Source organism: Anolis carolinensis, chromosome 1, assembly GCF_035594765.1.
Source record: "Anolis carolinensis isolate JA03-04 chromosome 1, rAnoCar3.1.pri, whole genome shotgun sequence".
Classification (NCBI taxonomy): domain Eukaryota; kingdom Metazoa; phylum Chordata; class Lepidosauria; order Squamata; family Dactyloidae; genus Anolis; species Anolis carolinensis.
Genome location: NC_085841.1, coordinates 43,308,308 through 43,333,984, shown reverse-complemented (window position 1 = coordinate 43,333,984; position 25,677 = coordinate 43,308,308). Strand labels below are relative to the sequence as shown.

The following is a 25,677-nucleotide window of genomic DNA, read 5'->3' as shown; positions in this document are numbered from 1 at the left end:
TAAAGGTATCCAACAACAATTTATTATGCAATATTATGCAGATATGCAATATTGTTTATAGCTATAAACAGGTTTGTACAATTACTTTAACACTGTATAAATATGTGTAGTAGGGTGAGACCTCTTGCCCCATTTCCAAAACAAGATGATGCTGTGGTTTTAAAACGAAAGTGGAGGCATGATGGGCAATATTAAAGTCTCCATGGTGCTTCAGATCACATTAGGTTGCTTATTATCAAGCACACTGAATGATGTTTAAATGAGGATTTGTGTGCATACTTTTAAAATGTCTGTTCCACATTATTTCCAACAATGGAACTCAAAGACACATGAAAATATTACTGACTTTGAAAATGATTAAACATGTAGCATGTCTCCTTTCTGAAGAAAAAACAGTTTAAAGGAACCTCAACATTAACATAATAAACCAACAGCAAGCTGTTTCCAGGAAGAGCAGACAAAATTGGGACAGAATTAAAAGAAATAAAAGTAAATCATTCCTGAGTTCCTCCAGGGTTTTATTTTTCAAAGCTAGCTCTCAGCAATGGACAATCAATATCTTTAAATACTGTAAGCACAGACTAAATGGGTACAAGAAGCAAGGAGGCCATTCTGTTGAAACAGACATATATGCCAACAGTAGCATTATACAGTCAAAGAATAGGGAACATGGGTATCTTTAGATCCTGGACTACAACTCCCTTCAGGACCACCTACATCATCAAGAGTGAATGAAAATTGCAGCTCAGCAGCCCCTTTAAGGACATGTAGTCCCCACCCTTGATAGAGGCAAACAAAAATATGGTACCAGAAGCGTAATCTTTTGAAATATAAACATATGGCATTAGAATTACAAAAACTAATATATTCCACTTCATTTTTTGAAATTTATGTACTTTTTTACCACCACAGTTGGTTTTAATAAAGTTCTACCACCTTTTCTCAGCAAGTCACCTCAGTTTGATAGTAAAGGCTTTGAGCTATAAGGAAATCCAAAACATCTCTACTAAATAATAACTCTTCTTGTTGATCAGCAGCCTATGTTCTACCAGGTACTTTGAAAAATCATTTCCTTCTGTCATCACCCACAGATCCAAGTTCACATCTTCTTCATCTTCTTCTTGCTGCGTTGATTGAAAACTGGTGAAGATCCCATCAAGCTATCTGGGGAATGAGAACCATAGCTGCTTTCGGAGCCGTTTGGGCTCTGTGGCCTGCCTGCTTCGCTCATGCCTGACATGGGTTCCTCAAACACATCACTGCCCAAGACTCCGTGGTGACCATGGACGGTGCCTTCCTCACTCTCCTGTGGTTCCATTTTCACTGGGGCCAAATTCCAAAGAGGGGAGGTATTCACCTCACCACCTAAGAAGAAGAAGAAGAATGCATATATTACCCACCTCTCCTTGCAACTTGAGGTGGAGTACAATGTTGTTAAAACACTATTAAAATACAAGATACACAGTTAAAATGCAATTTTAAATTCAATAAAAATGCAGATTATAATTCTAGTGTCTTGGAGCAGCTGATGAAAAGGTCCTCTGGGTGACGGTTGCAAGTCGGGTTCTGGCTGGTTGGAATAGCCACCCCCAGAGGATCTCAGTGTTTGGGGCGGATTGTACAGGAGAAGGCAATCCCGTAGGAACCTGGACCCAAATCATGTAGGACTTTATAGGTCAAAATCAATACTTTGTACTTTGCCCAGAAACTAACTGGAAGCCAATGGAGTGACTTTAGTATACTTGTGATATGCTTGCTTCTGGGTGTTCCTGTAACTAGTCTGGCTGCCGTGTTTTGAACTACAGGATGTGCCTGAGTTACAAATATCCTGGTTACAGGTGACTCATAGTTAAGAACGGCGGTGAGACAATAGCAAGTGAATGAAATTGCCCCTAGGAAGGGAAATTCACTCCTGAAAGCATTATCATGGGGAAAAAGGTATCTCCACTGAAGTTTATCACCAGTTCTTGTTTCTACAACAAGTGAAATTTTTCAAAATACAATCACAGGGACGAAAAGTGAAGTGAATTCTTCTGAACTGAGGCACAGGCAGCAAAACAAATGCCATAGGGGTGTTAACCCTTCCCTATGTTTTTCAAAGATAGATAGATAGATAGATAGATAGATCTGGATGGAGTTGCACTTTTAAAATGTACCTGTTCCAACTTACAGACAAATTCAACCTAAGAACAAACCTACAGAGTGTTTGAACTTGGTACAGAGGTAGCCCAGTGTAAAGTGCGTTGAAAATGTCCAGCCTTGAGAAAAGAGCTGGTGGTAAAGTAGAAGAAAGTAAGGTTTGTCATAAAGAGCACAATAGGAAAAGGAGGAAGAAACAATGAAACTGTTGTACTGGCTAGTTTGGATAGCAAACAAGTTTAAAAAACAAACTGTGTAGGCAAAACTGTTAACATTCTGAACCATCTTTGATACAGCCTGACTCCATCTGGAAGCTTTGCAAAATTTTGATGAATCCCAAAGGAAGGCTGAGTGAAGCAAACACACCATGACGTGATGCACTTAGTGGATGGCTGACTGCAAACAGCATATACGGGAAACAGAACAAAACAACACAGGGCAACCACCTAGAAGCCGTTTTATATTCCTGAGACACTTCCCTTCTTTTTGTCTAGGTTTAACACACTGTATAAATGGACTGGAAGGGTGGTACACCCTTCAGCAACTTCACTGCCAGTTCCCCAAGGCCCCTCTGATGAAAAGAAAGATTATAAAGGAGAGGCAGAATGTCTTCTTCTTCATTAATAATCATTTCTCCCCTATTAGAGAATCACAAGGCATTTGATACACTGCCAACATGGTAACCTCTCATTCTTAAGCAGTGAAATATTCACATGAAGCTTTACCCATGAAACTGTCAAATCCCCAAATGGCTTAGGAATCACTTGCTGCATCATCTCTACCAGAACAAGAGGATTTAAAATTTCTGAGGCATTGTAGGAGAGCAGTGAGCCACAGCAGAACAAAAAGATTTGTATTTTCAAATGTGTGTTCTATAAAAAGTTAAAGAGCTTGCAATCTTAACTCCTTTGGAGATAGAGTCAGCTAAGGTTAATAGAAGAGACCTTGGTGTATGTGTTTGTGTGTGTTTTAAGTGCCTCTAAGTAGAACATTTATTACTGCAGGGAACTATGGCGTTCAGCAGACTGGAAAACAAAGCTAAACAGAAGAACAGATTAAGACATTCAAATGGGAGGGGGTAGACTTTCAAGAACCTTTTTCCTAGAAATGAGAGATCATGAAAATATGTTTGAAAGCTCCAGTGGCTATAATATCAGATGAAAAAATAGGTTGTTACATGAAGCACACTGTTGTGCCTCTTCAGGAAGAACTTCAGTGTGCTTTAGATAGCCAAACATATTAGGTTTGTGGATGCAATCAAAATACAGAGACTTTTGGCATCTGAATGGGTAACAAGTTTTATTTGGCCTACGCTTTTGCAGACTGAAGCCTATGTCATGAGATGAATGTATAAATATATGAGGGGAAGTCATAGGGAGGAGGGAGCAAGCTTGTTTTCTGCTGCCCTGGAGACTGGGACACAGAACAATGGCTTCAAACTACAGGAAAGGAGATTCCACCTGAACATTAGGAAGAACTTCCTCACTGTGAGAGCTGTTCAGCAGTGGAACTCTCTGCCCCGGAGTGTGGTGGAGGCTTTTAAGCAGAGGCTGGATGGCCATCTGTCAGGGGTGCTTTGAATGTGATTTTCCTGCTTCTTGGCAGGGGGTTGGACGCGATAGCCCATCAGGTTTCTTCCAATTCTATGATTCTATGATTCTATGAATGTGGATTGTAGTATTTGAAAGCTTTTCAAAACCTGCTAGTAATGACGTTGCCTCAAGGCTCCTTGTTTCTGCTGAAATTGAATAACATGGCTACCCACATGGAAAACCAAATACAGAGATCCCATTAAGGATCTTGAAATCCTGAAATAGGATACTGTGACTTTGTTCATGGGACCATCTCAATGAAAGATAATACCTGCCAATTTATATGAATCTAAACTAAAAGGCCTCACAAAGAATCTATTTCCCATTGAGATTTGTTCTTTAACTAATTATTAGAGGAGATATTTGAACTTGTCAGCTTTTCGTACCATGTAACTTTCCAAAGTTGATAAGCTTTTAAGTCTTCTGATACTGGAGTAGGAATTCATGCCACCTTCCAAAGTGTTGTCAGGCTAGAATTCCAGGAGCCTTAACCAACACAGTCAATGGTTAGGAATGCTAGAAACTGTAACACGTCTTCATTATCCCCACCCTTACCTTAAAGAGAAGCACAGAAATTAAAATCTAGGACTGGTTAATAAAGCACAGAAGAACAGGCTTTCTCAGCAACAGCCTTTGTGTATTTGAAGAGTGAGACCATGGGCTCACTCAATCTTCTCTTTGTCTGGCTAAACATATATTCAGTTCCTTCAACCTTTTCCCACAATAATTGTTTTCTACAGAACACCGTAACACTGAAATCCACATGAGAAATTAGTATTAGGCAGTTAACATAAAGTGTGAACTGTTTACAGTTACATCTAATGGAAACACGGTGCATTTATTTTGAGATATTGTTTACCAGAAACCAGTTATCTCACATATAAAAAAACAAACTACATCCCATGAAAATAAAATAGAATTAGGAACCGTGGACTATGAAAGGCTATAAAGAAATTCCCTTTTTTCCTACCTTAAATTTAAATACCATAGGAAACTCATTATATATGAAATGACTCCTTGAATTTAGAAACTTAAGGGCCTCTTACATATCCCCAGAAAATTCCTTGATCAAAGCAACCTAACTTTAGCTGTTTTTGTTAAAAACAGAAAAGTTTCCTCTGACTTGATTACTCAGACATGGGTTAGTTCACCTTTGGCCTATGAAACAAATATAATCCTTTAGCTTCACCATCATCTTGGGAAATTTCTGTGATTATTTATAATCAGTGATCAGACACAAAAATTGGGTTTAACTGTATTTAAACTTCTGTAGTGAGTTGAGCCTCATAAGCATAGATGCTGCTGCACTGAGGCTTAATCATGAGCAGACATGCAAAAGATTTAGCTATACTTCGTATGTTTGATGGTAAAGCAAGAATGTTAAAAAGAATTACATCTAATTCCACTCAATTCTTGGTCCTGCCTACTGATAGAATGTGGCACTAAAACTCTTCAAAACCCACATTTTCTTTCTCACCCCCCTTTAATACTACTATCATCCTAATTAAATAAATAAATTGTCAAAGGTTTAACATACCTTTTAACATAACATAAAATGTGAAGCATGGTGAAGCGTCTAAAGCAGTGGTTCTCAACCTATAGGTCCCCAGATGATTTTGCCTAAAACTCCCAGAAATCCCAGCAATTTTACCAGCTGTTAAGATTTTTGGGTGTTGAAGGCCAAAACATCTGGGGACCCACAGGTTGAAAACCACTGGTCTAAAGTGATGCCTATGGTCACTATTTAAAATTTAGAACAAGTGAACCACAAGTTCAAAATAGGAGTCAACAATATTTCTATCTGTCTGTAAGTAGCTTTCTCATCTGCTTGCATAAGTCAGGCTACTATGCAAGAGTAACATATACCTGATGTCTGTGGAGATGCCTCTGCTTCCAGGTTGGCTGAGAAACGCTCATTCTGCGCTCCAAGCACTCCAACAGGCAAAGACTGATCCCCAGAGGCTAAATCCCCTTCCAGCTCTTCACTCATGGGAAAGGTGATGTCACTGACTGGCTCCTCCTTGATCTTCACAGGTTTCATATCTTCAGCTGCCTTCTCAGGATTCACAAGCTTTTCATACTCTTCAGAGAGTTGCTTACTGATCTGCCGGTAACCCATTTGGAAAAGGAAAATATGGAGTGATTTTTAAAAGAAGTGCAAAATGTACAGAAGTGCATTGCCCCTACTGCCTTGATGGCTAGCTCATTGCAACCAAGACAACTTTTCTAAAATAGGTGATAATTGCACTGTAGAAAGAAGGCATAATCTTTCCACTGATAGAACCCAGCAGGTTACTTCACATAGTCTGAAATTAGCAGAATGTTCATCCTTTAAGAGCTGTGGCTTGGTGGAGTCCCCATGCAAAAAAACAAACAAACAAACAAAAAAACCTCCAAACTCTGCAGCATCCAAGTAAGTCTGCACAAAGGGAAAATGGCTTACACTGATGAAAATTGGATGCCTTCTCTCAACTGAAAAAAGCTGGAGTTAAAAGCAACTGAAGTCATTTTAATCTTAGAATTATATAAATAAAAATGTAATGTCTATTTGTGAGGGACCTCATAGCTCCCAAACTACTTCACCAATTGCTTCGAAATTTGAACACAACTTAGCATTAGAACTGGCAAGTGTTTTAAGGTATTCACATACCCATTATTACACGCCTATCACACCTCAGACAGGTAAAACCATGCTTAGATTCACAAACAGCGGCATCTGCTGGACAAACAAGCATCAGTTGCTGTATTATAAATAACTGTTTAAGAAAGGAGAAGGGCACGCAGAGACAGCGAGGGCTGAGGTGAAGCCAGAAGTGGAGGGGGAAAGGGGAGGGAGGAAGTCGGCGGAGGGGAAGAAAGGCTGTTCCCTCCGTCTCAGAGATGGGCCACAATAGGAATCTCCTCCCTGCAGTGAGGTCTGAGGCCTGAAGATGACTAAGTGACAGGAAAGGGAAGGGAAAGGAGGCATTTAGGAAGAGCCTCCTTTCGCTTCGGGGAGGGGGGAGTGACGCTTCTAAGGCAATGGCGGAGGTGGGAGAGGCTGCCAGGGAGGCCAGAGGCATGAGGGTGAGTGATTGAGAGGGAAGGGAAACATTTAGGAAGACCCTCCTTACACTTGAGGGGGGCATCTTTGGGACCCCACAAACCAACAGCAATAATAGGAAGGAATGGGCACTGTAAAACAACACGGGGGCGTGGCCCATGAGGAAATAATGCCCCCATCATTCTCCCAAAGAAGAGGGCAAAGAAAGAAGTTTGCAGATGATACCAAATTGGAAGAGATAGCTTATACTGCAGAGGACAGGATCAGAATTCAAAATGACCTTAACAGATTAGAAAGCTAGGCAAAAACTAACAAAATGAATTTCAACCAGGAGAAATGTAGGATACTACACTTAGGCAGAAAACAAAAGAAATGGACATACAGGATGGGTGATACCTGGCTCAACAACACTACATGAGAAAAAGATCTTGGAGTCTTAGTAGACAAGTTGTGATGTAACAGTTTAAAAAGCCAATGGGATTTTGGGCTGCATTAGAAGGAGTATAGTGTCTACATCAATGGAAGTCATGGTCCTCCTATATTCTGATTTGGCCACATCTCACCTGGAATACTGTGTCCAATTGTGGGTGCCACAATTTAAGAGAGATATTGACAAGGTGGAGGTGTCCAGAGGAGAGCAACTAAAAGGATCAAAGGTCTGGAGACTTTGCCCTATGAGGAGTGGCTTAAAGAGTTTAGCCTGCAGAAGAGAAGGATGAGAGGAGACATAATCACCATGTCATAAGGAAGAGGGAGCAGATTTGTTTTCTGCTGCCCTGGAGACTGGGACTTGGATCAATGGGTTTAAATGACAAAAAAGGAGATTCTTCCATTGGGAAGAACTTCCTGACCGTGAGAGCTATTTAGCAGTGGAACTCTCTGCCCTGGAGTGTGGTGGCAGCTCCCTCCTTGGAGACTTTTTAACAGCGGTTGGATGGCCATCTGTTAGGGGTACTTTGATTATGCTTTTCCTGCGTGACAGGGAGTTGGAGTAGATGGCCCATGTGATCTCTTCCAACTATATTATTATATGATTCTATGACTCTTCCCATGTGATTGTCTGGTTTCTAACAACAAGACAAATACTGTGGGAAGGTGTAGCATTGCAATGGCTGCCACACACCTGAAAACAGCTGTGCAAAGTCTTCAGCCTTCTCTGAAAAAGAATGCAAAGAGTGCCTCACCCAACTCCAAATCCCAGGGTGCCATAGCATTTAGCCCATGGTAGTTAAAATTCTGCATGCTGCAACCTGTCAAATATCCCCATCTGACATAAAGCAGTGGTTCTCAAACTGTGGGCTGCAGCCCAGCAGTGAGCTGCATAAATGAAAATCCAGTCCACAAAACTCCTTCCTCTTTATTTATTTATTTTATTTCCGCAGAGCTGACCATTGCATTGGATAGACCACATCAGCTCTAGATTATTAAATATAGTTTTCTGTGGGTGAGCAGATGGCGACCACTGGAGGAATATGTTCTGTATCAGAAACTAGAGTTGATGTGGTCTATCCATTCCAATGCAGTTTTCTGAATCAGCACCCCAAAAAACCAAACCAAATCTAAAGTTGACCAAAAACTGATTCGTAACCCTTTTAGTACTAATGTTGGAGAGTGGTCCCTGGTCAAAAAAAGATTGGGAACCACTGACATAAAGCAACAGGAATTCCCTAACTCCATGCATGTTTTCCCAATGGAGTGCAATTTTTGGAAATGTGCAAAATGCACATCCACAAGTGCAACTCAGCAATGAACTAGATGAAGAGAATTCATGCTTGAATTTCCATTTACTATGAAATGCCATGGGAATTACTTTGCTCACTTTGTTCTTTTGCTCACCTGTAGCACATGGCTGTGATAATCTTTAATCCGGTGTTGCCAGAAGCTCTGTAGAGAGAGCACACTACCAATGCCCACTTCATGGAAGACCTGTTCCATGACATCTGGGAAAGGGGTTTGCCCAAGCCGGCCTTCTCGGTCCACTGCAGAACGCAACAGCTTCGTAAACTTCAAGCAGTACTCATGAGCAATGTCTGTCAGAGTCTCTATGACGCTCTCGTTGGCACATTCAAAGCCTGCATGAGCCAAAATGGTAGCTATGGACTGGTAGAGAAGCTGGCGGCAGGAAGTCCAACTTAACTCCGTTACTGGTTCTCCTTTGCCTCTGAAAGCAGACACAGGACAGAAAGGCCTTGTTGAAAATAGCGAAACGATTGCTACTTTGAATGGGGATAAACATTTCAACCATATCTACGTAAACTTGAGACACAAGACAATTTTTTGTAATTTTCATGCACTGAGCATGAGGTTTGGTCTGACAAAAGCCAGTTTTTTTTTTTTGTAGGGGGGGGGGGTGGTAAAATAGAATTATATACCAAAGATCCAGATTTTCAGAGTGCAAAGTGAAGTATTTGCTTTGAGATATTGAACCAAAGTCCTAGAACTTTACCTCACAGAAAAACAATAGTGCTCATTACAAAAATACTTTCTGCCGCAGAATCCAAATATGAATTTTACATGTTTTTTAAAAAAACACTTGTGTACTTTCACCTAGTCAGTATTTAGACAGTGAAAAAATCAATAATAATAATAATAATAATTTCTATTATTATGTTTTTTGAAGGAGAGGAGGGAGGCGGACAGCCTTATTTCTTTAGAAAGGGAGTTCCAGAGGTGGGGGGCAGCCATGGAAAAGGCCCTCTCTCTCATTCCAACCAGCCATACTTGAGATGGGGGTGGGACCGAGAGCAGGGTCTCCTCCGCTGACCCCAGTGCCTGGGCTGGTTTGTAAGAGGAGATGCGATTGGTCAAGTAGCCGTTTAGGGCTTTAAAGGTAATGACCAGCACTTTGTATTTAGCCCGGAAGAAGACCAGAAGCCAGTGGAACTGCCATAACATGGAAGTGATTTTTCCCCGTTCCTGTTAGCAATCTGGCTGCCAATCTATGAACCAGTTGAAGCTTCTGAACTATCTTCAAAAGTAGCACCACATAGAGAGCATTGCAGTAGTCCAAGCAGAATGTGACTAAGGCGTGGACTACCATGGCCAGATCTGGCTTCTCAAGGTACAGGCGCAGCTATTGCACAAGTTTTAATTGTGCAAAGGCGCTCCTGGCCACTGCCAAACCTGGGGTTCCAAGGTCAGCGATGAGTCCAGGAGCACCCTCAGACTGCACACAATGTGTCTTCAGGGGGAATGTGACCCCATCCAATATAGGTTATAATCCCATACCCTGATCTGCATTCCAACTGACCAGGAGTACCTCTGTTTTGTCTGGATTTAATTTCAATTAGCCCTCATCCAATCCATCACTGATGACAGGCACTAGTTTAGGGGCAGGATGACATCCTTGGTATTAGGTGGAAAGGAGTCATAGAGTTGGGTGTCGTCCGCATAAAAACCAAACACCAAAACTCCAGATGATCTCTCCCAGCGGTTTCATGTGAATATTGAACAGCATAGGGGGCAGAATTGAACCCTGACCCCACAGGCCACCGGCCAGGGAGTCGAACAGGAGTCCCCCAGCTCCACCTTCTGGGTCTGACCCTCCAGGAAAGATCAGAGCCACTATAGAACAGTACCCCCAAGTCCCATCCCAGAGAGACAGCCCAGAATGATACCATGGTCCAATCAAATGTTTTACACTGTGGCAGCAAACTCTAGAGTCAGACACCATGTAAATAAATTTGAATAAATAATAATTTCCTGCTTACCTGAGGTAGGGTGGAAACAATTATTTATTTAAATTTTAAAATCTGTACTCTAAACAGTTTGGACAACTTCCCAAAGACTCAGAGAAGCATATAACAACAGATGAAAGTATTTGACCAGTCAGAATAATTGTTCAAGCTGCGCTAAAGCAAGCATTCATCAGAGTAACAAGGCTGCCAGATTATCAGAAAGGTTTCCACAGCTGTTATTAAAATTACTGTATTGAAACAATGAAATGAAATTCTAATATAATGCTCAGAGCAATATTTCTATTTTAAAGTGCCTGCAGATAATGCAGATGGTCAGCAAAAAGAAAAACTCCAGCGCAGCTGACATTAAGTATCCTTTTATTTTCATGCAGTGTTATCTATAGACTAATAATGTAACATTCTGACAGCTGAAGTCCTCAATTCAAATCTCTGCTTTTTGATTAGCAGAAACTAGAGCTTACGGATATCAACAGCAATGAAAAAGCATGTCATATAATGTAAAAATGTGCTTTATATCAGCTCTGATCACTGATCTACCAATCTCAGTATTGTCTACATAAGCCTTTTCCAAGCTACTCCTTCTCCCACAAATGTATAGAAGACAATTCTCATCACCCATTGATAATGGCTATGCTGGTTGAGGATTATGGAAATTGCTACACAATGCATGTTGAGGTTGCTGGAAGAGGAACGATTGGTCCTGTTTATAGTGATAACCATAGATTCTCCAGGATTTCCGATACCAGTCTTCCTAAATTACCAGAGATGGAACTTGAATTTTTCTTGCATGCCAAGCACATGTGCTAAACATATTTTAAACATATTTTAAAAGGCCATCCACACACACAAAACACACACCCAGAAATGGATATCTGAACATTTTCTCTTTTTAGCACTCCATTCTACCCCATAAGAGTCTATTGGTGAAAGAAAATTGGCCTACTGAAGTTGCTCATCCATGGGCAGACCATACCTCTGAATAGAGCCCAATGGCAAACCTTTCAGTCTAGAAAGATAGACCACAGTATGTATGTGTTTGTTGGTTTGTCTGTACCCCAAAGGCTCCTACATGACCTGATGGATCTGGACCAAACTTGGCACACATCGCCTTTATTATCCAATTTCAAATCATTGCAGGGTTTCAACTACACAATATATCCTGTTTTGGGGTGAGGGTTCCCACAAGTTTTTTTTAAAATGGCAAGATATAGGTAGAAAGGGTTTAACTACTGGCTACGCAGTCAGATGCAACCAGCAGAGAGTAGAGTATAAACAGAATTACAGAAGAGTCTCACTTATCCAACATAAACAGGCTAGCAGAACGTTGGATAAGCGAATATGCTGGATAATAAGGAGAGATTAAGGAAAAGCCTATTAAAAATCAAATTAGGTTATGATTTTACAAATTAAGCACCAAAACATGTTATACAACAAATTTGACAGAAAAAGTAGTTCAATACGCAGTAATGCTATGTAGTAATTACTGTATTTATGAATTTAGCACCAAAATATCACAATGTATTCCAAGAAAAAGCCCAACATGAGGTCGAGCATAAGGGAAAACAAAGAGAAGGGGAAAGAGAATGAAATAAAGAGAGAGAGGGAAGGGGGAAAGAAAATAAGAATGTAAAGTGGGGAAGGGGGAAATAATAGGGGAAACAAAGAAAATCAGGGAAGGTTTATGAGAGGAAAGAATGAAGGAAAATGCTATAGGAAAGAGGGAAGGGAAAATGTAGGAGAAGAAAAGCATGAAAGATGTATGAAGGATAGGAAGGAAAGGAGGGGAAAAAAAGAAAGAAAAGAAAGGCCCCTTCTACACTGCCATATAAATCCAGATTATCTGCTTTGAACTGAATTACCTGGCAGTGTAGACTCAGATAATCCAGTTAAAAGCAGATAATGCGAATTACCTGCTTTGATAATCTGTATCATATGGCAGTGTAGAAGGGGGTAAAAGGGAGCGAGAGAGACCAGAGAGGAAAGAAAGGGAAAGGGGGGGGGGCAAAAGGAGGGAGGGGAGAAAGAAAAGGAAAGGAAGACTAAGGAAGGTAGAAAACAGGAAGGCAAGGTGTATGAGGAAAAGCAGAGGACATATGAAAGAAGCAAATAGAGAGGGGCAAGGTATATGATGGGAAAGGAGAAAAGAAAGCAACGGCCACAAAGAAAATGCAAACCTGGGCAATGAGTATATACACTATAAAATAATAAAACAAAAGCCTTTGGGGTTAACAGAGTTTTACTTTTCATGTCTTGTGCTATTTTCCATTTTGATCCCTGAAAATGACCGCAAAAAATATCACTGAAAGCAATGCAAGGTTTTCCCATTTTAAGTACCATAAGTAAATCATGTGGCCCATTTCCTGTTTAACAAGCATTTGAAGGCGAAGGTCTATTTGATATGTACAGAAACAGTTTAGTGGTACAGAAACAGTTGAGTCTCATTCGAATAAAATGATAGGTTGAAATAACAGGCCTTTCCAAAGATAAACTGCATGGGAAGAGTAGTTTCAGCAAAGCAAAGACTGCTTTCTCACGATTGCTTCAATTTTATGAAACATTACACGGCTGAGCTATCGTTCCCAAGAAATGCAGTGCAATCAAATTGCACTATCTGTCAGAAATTTGTTTCCAAACAAAATGAAAGGCATTGGCAGTGAATTCTTTAAAAGACTGGATTAGTTATTATTTATAATATTGATAGATTTAAAAATAGAGAAATATTTTCATTCACAACTTTTTTTGTGTGTCAGGAGCGACTTGAGAAACTGCAAGCTGCTTCTGGTGTGAAAGAATGGTCCGTCTACAAGGACGTTGCCCAGGGGACGCTCATGTCTCTGCATGGAGTTGGAGCTGATAAAGGGAGCTCATCTGCACTCTCCCCGGGTTGGATTCGAACTGGCAACTTTCATGTCAGCAACCCAACCTTCAAGTCAGCAGTCCTGCTGGTACAAGGGTTTAACCCACTGTGCCACCAGGGGATCCTTCATCCGCAACTGAGCAGATTAAAAGGTCTTATATTTTTGAATTGATCAATATCATGTGTCATTAATGCAGCCTCCTAATAATAATGTTTTTCACCCCTGTATTTTTCTTTCCTTGACTTGCTTATGGAAAAAACAGCAATTGTTAGCTGGACCTCAGCTATTAGCAGTAGTGTCAGCCTGACAATCACCCCACAACAAGTTGCTGACAATGACTGGAACAAGCATTGCAATTACCAGCAATGCCTGCCAGCAGTGACACCTGACAAAGGGCCATTAAATCTCCCTTTGAGCAATAGACAGGATAGCCGAAGTTAAATAACAGGCACGATAAAGAAGAGTAATCTAGCAGCTACTGAATGGCAGGCTGTGATCAAATAGCCTCTGACTGGAGTGTCGAATATGGAACCACTTCCCTTTGTCTGAGACCCTAGGGAACTATGCAGGCAAAGAACTCCCTGTTTGGGTTTGAAATGTGGTAGTGCCAGCAATCTCACACAACCTAATTAGTAAAGTGGCTTGAGCTCTGGAGACCAGAACTGGAATTCTTGCTCAGCCATGGAAACCCAGTGTGTGACCTTGGGCAAGTCATACTGTTACAGCCTCAGCTGAAGACAACCTTCTGTTGAATACATCTTGCCAAGAAAACCCTCAGATAGGGTCAATAGTCAGAAATGACTCAAATGCACACAACAACAAAGCATGAGTAGTATAAGAAAGATAGGGAACTACCTTGCTTTTTCTTTTCTTTTAAGACTACCAAACTTGAAAATGCCCCGATATACTGCCAACTCTACAATCTTCTATACACATAATAAAAGTGAAAATGTGTATGTATGTGGTTGGGGTGTCTGTTCACACAGACAAGCCCCTGCCTCCAGAAAGAGATATAGCTCTCACTACACAGGAAACACCAATGGCCCTGCCTCCAAAAACACTGCAGGTTATAGCAATGAACGTATCCAAGAGCCCTGCCAATGTCCTCCACAAACACCATACTGCCCACCACCCAAGTGAAGGCTTTCATACGAGGATAATTTCCTCCTAGATTTTCTGTTTTTCCTCCACCACAGACATCCCAGTGTTTCTTACTCTCTCCATTGGTGTGGAATTTGCTATGGCACACAGCAAGCAGAAGAACTGATCAACAACTGAACATACTGGAGGGGGTTGGGGAGAATTCAGCATGATTTATAAGAGTTCCAGATACTGGGATGTGTAGTTCACCTGCAATTTAAGGGCACTCCGAAATCCACCAATGATGGACTTGGAACTAACTTGGCACACAGAACCCCCATGACCAACGAAAAATACTGGAGGTCTTTGGAGCCATTTATGGGAGTTGTAGTTCACCTAGATCCAGAGTACACTATGAACTCAAACAATCATGGATCTGGACCAAACTTGGCATGCATACCCAATATGCCCGAATTTGAATACTGGCGGATTTTGAGGGGAATTGGCCTGGACATATTGAAGTTGTAGGTACTGGGGTGTATAGTTCATCTGCAATCAGTGAAAACTCTTGAGCTCCACCAACAATGGACCTGGAACTAACTTAGCACACATAGCCCCCATGACCAGCAAAACATACTGATTCACCTTGATTTGGGGGAGTTGTAGTTCACCTACATCCAGAGCGCACTGTGAACCCAAACAGCTATGGATCTGGACCAAACTTAGCACATATACATGATATGCCAAAATTTGATTACTGGAGGGGTTTGGGGGGAAATGACCTTCCTTTCTGGGAGCTGTAGTTCACCCACAATGAGAGAAACTGTGACCTCCACCGATGATGGAACTGGCACCCAAAACCCCCATGACTAACTCAACCTACTGGAGCGGTTTGAGGAGACTGATGCAACATATTGGGAGCTGAAATTTACCCTACAGCCAGAGAGCACAGTGCACTCCACCGATGATGCATACAGAACAAACTTGTCCAACAAAACAAACTTTAAGTACTGATGGAGTTTCTCGGGGTGAACCTGGCATGATGTGAGTTGTAGTTCACCCACAATCTTATGCATTTTGTAAAATTTAAAAAATGATTTTTTCCAAATAACCTGGGCAATGCTGGGTACCTGGGCTAGTTCTATAATAAAAGGATGTTTTGTCTCCAAGTTTTCTTTCTTGATGGGAGACTGCACTAAATAACCTTTGAGGAATTCCAAGTCTACAATTCTATTAATTAAAGTAACAGAACAGATGACAGGAGTAGGCAATAAAAATTACTTTTGTGTGGTTCGGAGAGGGGGGGTTAACTATTAATTTCAGACGCACCTGTAAAAGTCACTTTCTGGATCACTGTGCCTCAACTGAAATGGCATCCGGGGTGTTTTGCTATCGAGCGGAAGCAAGTCGTCAGGAGGAGGTGGGGAGCCAGGGCAGTTCGGCAAAGGCTCGCTTTCTTCTATCTTTATGCCCTCCATTTGCTGTTGGTTCTGAGCCTGAGCTGTGGCAATGAGGCTACGCAGCCTTCGATTGTGCTGGATCAGCTGGATAGTGTGAGTGGTGAGGCTACAAGGCTCCGAGGGAACGTCCAGCATCGTAGTGGGCCTGGGCTTGTTAGCCGAAGGCTGATGCAGAGGAGGATCCTGGACCTCCACAGTTCGAAATTCCCTCTGAAGCAAGTCAAAGGAGCTGCGGTTGGCCTGGCTGGAAGAGATTGGGATCTCACCCCAATAACGCAGCATCTTGTTGTCAGGTGCCTTAACGATTTCTACTGAAACAATTTAGATTATAAAGAAATTTTCCTGGAAGCCTTTGCAGTTTCGTTAAACAATGAAATGAAGTTTTTGATTTAATTGGAAAGATATGGGACAGGAAGAGATTTCAGTTATACTGTCCACAGTTATCATTCACAGGAGGAAGCCCAATTCAGTAAATCTCTTCATCAGACATGTGGGCAGATATGCTCTCATAGCTTCTGAAAAAAAGAGAAAGCACTGACAAATTATGACATTTTACAAAGGATCCCCATACATTCAAATTAGGTCAGGAGACAGATCTCATTATGTACTAACATTTATATTCTCAAAGGAAAATCAGCTATGGATTCTTTATCTCAATAGCAATAGTGTTATTAGGTGTATCACTGCTTCCTAAACTGTGGGTCCTGACGCCAAATAGGGTCCCCTTGCATCATTGTTGGGGTCTTGAAAATTCTGGCAACAGTAAAAGGTTTCTGGATGCCATCCACTGACGCAAATCTGTTAGGAACAATGTGCAGTGTTTACAATAGAATCTGCAGCTGTACTCCGCAAAAAGGAAAATCAGGCTGTTTAGCAAGCCTTGCAAATGCTGGATTATTATCAGTAAAAGCTTACTTTTTATACCTATTTTATATACCTGGGGTCACATAAAAATTTCTCAGTTGAAAAGGAGTCATGAGAGAAAAAAGTGTAAGAAGCACTGAGGTATACTACATATAGTCTTGACTAACCAAGTCTGCATCTGTCCTCCCCATGCCATTTTAAGACCAGTACAGAATTAATATTTTCATAATATCCATCAGTGTCTTTTCCCTTTTCCTCTTTATCAGACATATACACGTTAACATCCAATGGGAAGATCTTTTGAAGCAAGGAAGGCTGGCTTTGTTGCTTTCAGGCTGATCATAAAACTGATTTTGGTTTTAAATCCAAAATACTTCTTTATAGAATTGACATTCTGTACCAGGAACGGGCAAACTTGGACCCTCCAGGTGTTTAGGACTTCAGCTCCCACAATTCCTAACAGCCTACCAGCTGTTAGGAATTGTGGGAGTTGACGTTCAAAACACCTGGAGGGCCAAAGTTCGCCCATGCTTGTTCCATTATCATCTTATGAGGAGCATATGAAGGTAGCTATGCTTTCCGGGGGGGGGGGGGGGGGCTTACAATCATGAACAGACAGTATACAGGGTGTCCCAAAAGCCTTCATACATAGGAAAAATTAACAAAGTCATATATCTTTAATACTTTTATATTTTTATGTAGTTCCATTTTGTAAAATGTTGTAATTAATATTTTGTAAATAAAGCTACATTTAGCTACAATTTCCCATTATGGTTACTTTTCTGACATTCTGTTTATAAAAAAAGTCCATTTATAAGGTTAAAAGATAAGTTTGTCCTACAAAAAAAGAACTTCTTGCTTATTTAGAAAGGCAATGTGCACCTGCAATGTATATTAGAAATACAGTAGAGTCTCACTTATCCAACATAAACGGCATAAACGGCAGAACACTGGATAAGGGAATATGTTGGATAATAAGGAAGGATTAAGGAAAAGCCTATTAAACATCAAATTAGGTTATGATTTTACAAATTAAGCACCAAAACATCATGTTATACAACAAATTTGACAGAAAAAGTAGTTCAATACGCAGTAATGCTATGTAGTAATTACTGTACAGTATTTACGAATTTAGCACCAAAATATCATGATGTATTGAAAACATTGACTGCAAAAATGTGTTGGATAATCCAGAACATTGGATAAGTGAGACTCTACTGTACTTCCTTTGAACCAGTGGTAAAGGCACAAGATCCTGGAAGCTAAGTAGTCAGCTCTGGCTAGTACTTGAATGGGAGACTGCCAGTGACTCCCAGATGCTGCAAGCTCTTTCAGAGGAAGGAACTGGCAAAACCACTGACCACATAGGCACGTTCTACACAGCTGAATAAAATTCCACATTATCTTTGAACTGGAATATATGGCAGTGTGGACTCTGATAACCCAGTTCAAAGCAAATACTGTGGGATTTTCTGCCTTGATATTCTGGGTTATTTGGCTGTGTGGAAGGGCCCATAATCAACTCACATATTTTAGTGAACCTTCATTGGCTCCTATAAATTAATGCTGTCTTATGTTCAGGTTTTATGTTAGATATAATTTTTGACAGGTTACATTTTATATAATCTATAGATGTCAAGTTATAAGTTTGTTTTATATGTTGGCTCGTTTTTGTTTGTTGGAATCCACCCTGAGTCCCCTTGGGGAGATAGGGCAGAATATAAATAAAGTCTTATTATTATTATTATTACTATATAACACCACCTCTGAGGGTTCTTCCACACAGTCATATAACCCAGAATATCAAGGCAGAAAATCCCACAATATCTGCTTTAAGCTAGGTTATCTGAATCCACACTGCCCTATATTTCAGTTCAAAGCATAAAATGTGGGATTTCATTCAGATGTATGGAAGGGGCCTCAGTCTTCCATGCCTAAGAAAACCAAGTGAGATCCATGTGTCATATAAATTGTTATGCAATTTGAAGACAGGTGCATTCAAAGTGCCGCTCCAATTTAAAGATTAAAATAATACAGCAGTGGTTCTCAACCTGTGGGGCCCCAGATGTTTTGGCCTTCAACTCCCAGAAATCCTAACCGCTGGTAACCTGGCTGGGATTTCTGGGAGTTGCAGGCCAAAACACCTAAGGACCCACAGGTTGAGAACTACTGTAATACAGGATGCAGCTTTGGGTGTACCAACCCAAAGAGGCTCCCTGAAGGGAGTTCTACACTGTAGAACTGATGCAGTTTTGACACAGTCTTAACTGTAATCGGCTCGGTGCTATGGAATCCTGGGAGCTGTAGTTTGGCAGAGAAGGCTGCAAAGCAGGCCTGAGCAAACTTGGGCCCTCCAGGTGTTTTGGACTTCAACTCCCACAATTCCTAACAGCCGGCTGTTAGGAATTGTGGGAGTTGAAGTCCAAAACACCTGGTGGGCCCAAGTTTGCTCAGACCTGCTATAAAGACTTTGTAGAAATACAACTCCCATGATTCCATTGCACTGAGCCCTTGTCAGTTAAAGAGGCACCGAGGTGCATGAATTCTACAGCGAGTCCTCCTTTCCATGAAGAGAGATTCAAGACAAAATTATTCCCGCTCCCTTTTTGCTAGTCTCCATGAAGCCCCTCTTGGAGAACTTCGAACTGTGTGCTTGTCAAGGACCTTCCGTAGAAGCCCCAATTTCTCCCCTCCGCCTTTTGTCGGAACTACAACTCTCAACACCCCCCCCCCCCAAAAAAAAAAAACGCGGTCTCCCTCCTTGCCCTTCTCGCCTCACCTGCGGCCCGTCCTTTCGTAGAGGCCAACGTTTCGCCCGGAACCAAAAGTGCCGGGGAAGGGTTTCCGCGGGGGCTCCTTGCAGAGCGGACACGCCAAGATGGCGGACGCTGCTGAGGAGACCCGAGAGATGGAAGGTTTCAAGAAGCCGGCCCTCCCGCCTCCTGGTCCGGTGGTGCGAGGGAAAGAGGGCGAGGCGGCTCCGGCGGCTCCTCCTAAGCTGCCCCGAGGCCCCGCTCCAGGCCCTCCGCCGCCGGTCCTGCCGGACTACCAGGAACCGCCCTGGGGAGGCCTGCCAGGCCCGGAAGGCGCCTCCTCGAGCTACAGCCTGGAGGTGCTGAAAGGCGGCGCGGTGCTGGACAAGCTGGGCCTGGGCGAGCGGAGCTGGCTAATGGTAGGCCGCGCTCCGGGCTGCGACGTCTCGCTGGCCCACCCCTGCGTCTCGCGGCACCACGCCGTGCTCCAGCACCGCCCGCCTCCCAACTCCGGGCAGGGAGAGGCCGCGGTGGAGGAGAAAGGCCCCGAGCCGGGCCTCTACGTCTTCGACCTGGGCAGCGCCCACGGCACCTTCCTCAACAAGGCGCGCCTCCCGCCCAGGACCTACTGCCGGGTCCGCGTCGGACACGTCTTGCGCTTCGGAGGTAGCAGCCGCCTCTTCGTCTTGCAGGTCAGCGAATCAGGTCGAGACTAGAGGGGGTAGATTGAGGGCCTTTCCACACAGCTATATGACCCAGAATATCAAGGCAGAAAATCCCACAGTGCCATATATTCTAGTTCAAAGTAGATTATTTATTTATTTATTTATCGTGTCAGAGGCGAACCAAGGGTACAGTTGTAATGTATTTAAAAACACAAACAAAGTTGGGTTGCTGTGAGTTTTCCAGGTTGTATGGCCATGTTCCAGAAGCATTCTCTCCAGACGAGGAGGGAGCAAGCTTGTTTTCTGCTGCCCTGCAGACTAGGACACGGAACAATGGCTTCAAACTACAGGAAAGGAGATTCCACCTGAACATCAGGAAGAACTTCCTCGCTGTGAGGGCTGTTCGACAGTGGAACTCTCTCCCCCGGGCTGTGGTGGAGGCTCCTTCTTTGGAGGCTTTTAAGCAGAGGCTGGATGGCCATCTGTCGGGGGTGCTTTGAATGCGATTTCCTGCTTCTTAGCAGGGGGTCGGACTGGATGGCCCATGAGGTCTCTTCCAACTCTACTATTCTATGATTCTATGATTGTATGTTTCACCCACATCTATGGCAAGCATCCTCAGAGGTTGTGAGGTATGTTGAAGCGATTCTCCTACGCCATCAACTCCGCTGCACTCAAGTCTCATCCCGGTCTAAGAACAGTCAAATTTCATGCAGAGAGTAGATGGTTAAGGTGCATTTATATTGCACAATTAATGCAGGTTGGACACGACATTAACCACCATGGCTTAGTGCTATGGAATCATAAGAGTTGGACAAAGGCAGGATCTACACTGCCAGTTTCAGAATGCGATTGAATTGCTTTGAACTGGGTTATAAGAGTCTACAGTTGCCATATAATCTAGTGCAATGCAATTAATCTGCATTCTGAAACTGGGTTATTTGGCAGTGTAGATCCAGCCAAAACCTCAGTCTTCTCTGTCAAAGAGTCCTGGTGCCTCACCTAACCCAACATTCCATAGTATTGAGTCATAGCAGCTAAAGAGATGTCAAACAGCATTAATTGACAGCATTAATTGACTGCATTAATTTCCGGGCCCTTGAAGACGGCCCGGAAACTCCAACTAGTTCAACGTTCGGCAGCCTTGCTTCTAACTGGAGCAAATTATAGGGAGCGGTCAACCCTCCTGCTTAAGGAGCTCCACTGGCTGCCGTTCACCTTCCGGACCCAATTCAAGGTGCACGTGATCACCTACAAAGCCCTGAACGGTTTGGGACCCTCCTACCTTAGTGATCGCCTCTCCCCCTACGAACCTGCATGATCTCTTCGTTCGTCGGGGGAGGCCCTCCTCTCGCTCCCACCTCCGTCACAAGCACGGTTGGTGGGGACGAGAGAGAGGGCCTTCTCCGTGGTGGCCCCCCGGCTCTGGAACTCGCTCCCCAGGGAAATCAGGCAAGCCCCCACCCTGGTAGCATTCAGAAAGAGCTTGAAAACCTGGCTCTTTACTCAAGCCTTTAGATAAAGATTGCTCATCCAGAAGCAATCTGTATCTGTGACCATTCACCGGTTTGCACCTTTTACCTTTGTCAACTCGATATAGACACAGGGTCTATTCCCATCCCAATTTGCGCTTCCAGAATTTGCAGCACTTTATCAGTCACCTTGTGTCTACAATATTTATATGGTGCACTTTACCCAGTCTACTTTTACAATCTCTCAGTTTTAATCCATGTTTTTATTAGTTCTTGTTTTTTATTGGCTAATGTTTTATTTTTATTTTTTATTTTTTTTATTGTGCAAGTTGTTGTCTATTGCTGTGTTTTATACTGCTACTGTTTTTATTCGGGCTTGGCCCCATGTAAGCCGCCCTGAGTCCCCTTCGGGGAGATGGAGGCGGGGTATAAAATAAAGTTATTATTATTATTATTATTATTATTATTATTATTATTATTAATTCTGCTGTGTAGTTTTACATGGTTTTTAGCCTTCTCTGTCAAAGACAGTTGGTGCCAAACTACAACTTTAAGTGGCTTAAACTTCATTAGCGTGTAGATGCACTCTATGGGCCCTTCCAGACAGGCCCTATATCCCAGGATCTGATCCCAGGTTTTCTGTTTATCCCAGATTAACTGGCAGTGTGGACACATATATCCTCGTTTAAAGCAGAAACCCTGGGATCAGGTCCTGGGATATAGGACCTGTCTGGAAGGGCCCTAAGGCTCTTGGGATGGGATTCCAGGGACTCTTTCTAGTCCAAAGACTAACACACACTTGCAGCTCATGGGTCATATTATGCAGCTATTGTTGCTGCCTACCAGTGGGGAAACAGCTACTTGGGTCTGTGTGTGTGTGTGTATGTGTTTTCAAATTGCTTGTTAGCTGATGGCAAGTATTTCATAGGGTTTTCTTAGTCAAGGAAACTCAAGAGCTAATTTTGCTAGCTCCTTTCTCTGAAATATAGCTTTCAAAACCTGGTATTTGATGGCAGTCTCGATCCAAGTAGTAACCAGGACCGAGCCTATTTAGATCCCAACTTCAGGTGGGATCTGGTGCTTTTGGGGTATGTAAAAAGGAAAGGCTGTATTGCATCCAGACACATCTTGGATTATCTCCTCTCTGGACAGAAGCCAGTCACATAATCACTGTGTGAATTGCCTCCCTCCTCCATCCCCTCCCAGTAGTAGCACTTCCAAGCCCTTGGTTTTCTAATGGGCCAGGCAAGCCTTCAGAAATATACTGGTGAAACTTTTGCTTGATGCAGGAGTGTATTAAGCAAACCAATAAATATTGAAGTCACTCCACTGGCTGTCAATTTGTGTCTAGGCTAGTACAAGGAGTTGGTTATTACTTTTAAAACATACAGGATTTGGGTCCAGGTTACCTACAGTATTGTCTTCTCCTATATAATCCACCTCTGGGAGACATCTCCTTCAATTAGCCAAAAGTAGTTACCCAAAGGATTTTTCTTCAGCCTACCCCATTCCCCCCAGTGTGAAATAACATGCCAGAAGACATATGTCAGTTCAACACTATCTTAGTTTAAATCAGTAATACACACTATCTTCTACTAGGCCTATCCAGATTATTTTTAAATTGTATTTTGTATTGATGGATTTTCATTTTATTTTCTTTGTGCTTTTTTGTATTGTGTTGTATCATGCTCACTGTTAGCTGCCTTGAATTCCAATGTCAGGAGAAAGACAAAATAAAAATAAAGTAAATAAACAAATACTTGAAAGGTATGTACTGTAGGGGAGCATACAGATACAGTAGAGTCTCACTTATCCAAGCTAAACGGGCCGGCAGAAGCTTGGATAAGCGAATATCTTGGATTATAAGGACTGATCAACGAAAAGCCTATTAAACATCAAATTAGGTTATGATTTTACAAATTAAGCACCAAAACGTCATGTTATACAACAAATTTGACAGAAAAAGTAGTTCAATACGCAGTAATGTTATGTTGTAATTACTGTATTTACGAATTTAGCACCAAAATATCACGATATATTGGAAACATTGACTACAAAAATGGCTTGGATTATCCAGAGGCTTGGATAAGCGAGGCTTGGATAAGTGAGACTCTACTGTAGTTGGAAAATGTTTCAGAAAGGTTAGTAGCTGAATGTGATTCTTTTGTACTGCAAAGCTCCTGAAACAGTCCTCAGTGCTCTTGTATGTCAGACATGCACCTAACCTTTCATACATTTTAAAGTCATGTGCTTTCAGCCTCTGTTTAGCTGTTATCTATGTATATTCTGAAAAGAGCAAAAGTAATGTTCATGGGGTATAAAGCATCTAGTTTAAAAGAATGAAAAATTTTATCAGCCAGTATTCATATGTCGTAAATAGCTATACGTAGTTCTGAAGCAATGTCAATAATTTTCCCAAGCATGCAATTTAAAAAATATATATTCTACAGGGCCCAGAGGAGGATCAAGAACCAGAATCAGAATTGAGTGTAACCCAGTTGAAAGAATTGCGTAAGCAGCAGCAGGCCAAGTTAGAGAAAACAATGCTGGGTGATGATTCTGATGAAGATCAAGACGAAAAAGAAGAACGAAGAAATAAAACCAGTCAGAATACTGATTTGAGTTGTTCCTGGGGAATTGGTAAGATATATTTCTATGTACCATGGAAGTATGAATTCACTGCATTTTTTCTGCTTTAGTATCTTCTGCTTCAGTAGAATTAGACATCATTTCTAATGTTTCTTTGACAGTGGGCTATTAAAAGTCTGTTCCAAGCTTAGTACATACTTCTTCCCATTAATATTGGTGTGGGGTCTATCTACCATACTCCTAGATCACATTCCGATTAGAGCTTGTTCTGCTTTTTAAAAGAACAATTTTTGGACAAATTTGTACTAGAAATCTACGCAGGAAGTCTATAAATTATGTCTGGGCATGGTTTCTATGCCAGGGGAATGGACTAGGATAAGAATGCAAAAAGGTGCTTTGCACTGAGCTAGAATATAGTTCAGGATTCCCTACACCAGTGGTTCTCAATTTGGGATCTCCAGATGTTTTTTGGCCTTCAACTCCCAAAAATCCTAGCAGCTGGTAAACTGAGAACCACTGCCCTACACTAACAAAAAACAGCTCTCTGAAATGTCATGCTTCCTGACATCTTTTGTATGCACCACAGGTATTGAGTTACGATATTTAAGAAGTTGCAACAGAGAATGGCCAGCTCAGTTCCTGCATGATAATGACTTAACTCAGCTGTGTATTAAATAGCTCAGTGTGGTACCTGCCTGCGTTATTATCATGATGCACCATGTATAGATGATGACGATGACAATAATTTTCAGTCTAACACTTTAAATATCTCAAAGTTGAACACTGCCCTATAATATTTCTTAAATTCCTAAATTTAATGAATGAATGGCTAATAAATTCCTTTTCAACAAATTTGTCATCTTAATTCTGTGCTATAAAAACATACAAATAAATTTTGATTGAAAGAGGATTAATGATTTCAAACACTTAGTATCTGGTTTGTAACTTAAAATTGATACATAATAATTAGTTACATAGTTTAATGTCATATTTTGAGAGCACTGTAATGGTGTAACTAATAGCATATGCCCTTTACACAGTAAGACATTTGCCACATCATTTCTCAAATAGCTCATCATTTTTTATTCTTCTGGCATTCTTTGAAGATAAAATAGATAAATCTTGCATTTGTTTTAAATGTTTTGGTTTCCTGGAAGAACTGAGACTTAGAGCTATTATACTGTTGTCCTAAAATGTATTGAGATCTCTAAGAATCTTTCCACACAACCATATAACCCAGAATATCAAGGCAGATAATCCACAATATGTGTTTTGGTTTATCTGAGTTCACACTGCCATATAATCCAATTCAATGTAGATTTTATATAGCTGTGTGGTGGGGGCTTAAGCCTCTTACACTGCCATATAAAATCCTGGTTATCTGCTTTTAACTGAATTATATGACAGTGTAGACTCATATAATCTGGTTTAAATCAGATAATGTGGATTACCTGCTTTGATAAA

The 25,677-nt window shown here is 41.7% G+C and overlaps 2 protein-coding genes across 3 annotated transcripts in view; one reads left to right on the top strand and one right to left on the bottom strand.

The window, feature by feature from the left end:
• On the bottom strand, positions 1-19,653 carry supt7l (SPT7 like, STAGA complex subunit gamma). Of its 2 annotated transcripts, none has more exons than XM_062973427.1 (5): positions 19,514-19,653; positions 15,740-16,385; positions 8,611-8,935; positions 5,598-5,835; positions 1-1,365 (listed from the first exon to the last, which is right to left on the bottom strand). In XM_062973427.1, the coding sequence occupies exons 2-5, from the start codon at positions 16,150-16,152 to the stop codon at positions 1,100-1,102; spliced, it is 1,242 nt and encodes a 413-aa protein (XP_062829497.1). In that variant the 5' UTR covers positions 16,153-16,385; positions 19,514-19,653; the 3' UTR covers positions 1-1,099. The 2 variants fall into 2 exon arrangements, with proteins under 2 accessions (XP_062829497.1, XP_062829501.1); XM_062973431.1 differs by having other exon boundaries at positions 15,740-16,382; positions 19,514-19,652.
• The window catches only part of slc4a1ap (solute carrier family 4 member 1 adaptor protein), a 21,399-nt gene continuing 15,334 nt past the window's right edge, over positions 19,613-25,677 (top strand). Inside the window, exons 1-2 of the mRNA XM_003217398.4 lie at positions 19,613-20,179; positions 24,075-24,264. Coding sequence (XP_003217446.1) covers positions 19,613-20,179; positions 24,075-24,264 — 757 coding nt within the window. The remainder of the gene's footprint in view (positions 20,180-24,074; positions 24,265-25,677) is intronic.

Excerpts from the sequence above, each read along its gene's own strand:
- supt7l (XM_062973427.1), bottom strand. The coding sequence starts at position 16,152 with ATGCTGCGTTATTGGGGTGAGATCCCAATCTCTTCCAGCCAGGCCAAC. Across the intron at positions 5,836-8,610 it reads ATCACAGCCATGTGCTACAG|ATCAGTAAGCAACTCTCTGA; the intron begins GTGAGCAAAAGA and ends GGTTACCGGCAG. Across the intron at positions 1,366-5,597 it reads GGCATCTCCACAGACATCAG|GTGGTGAGGTGAATACCTCC; the intron begins GTATATGTTACT and ends TCTTCTTCTTAG.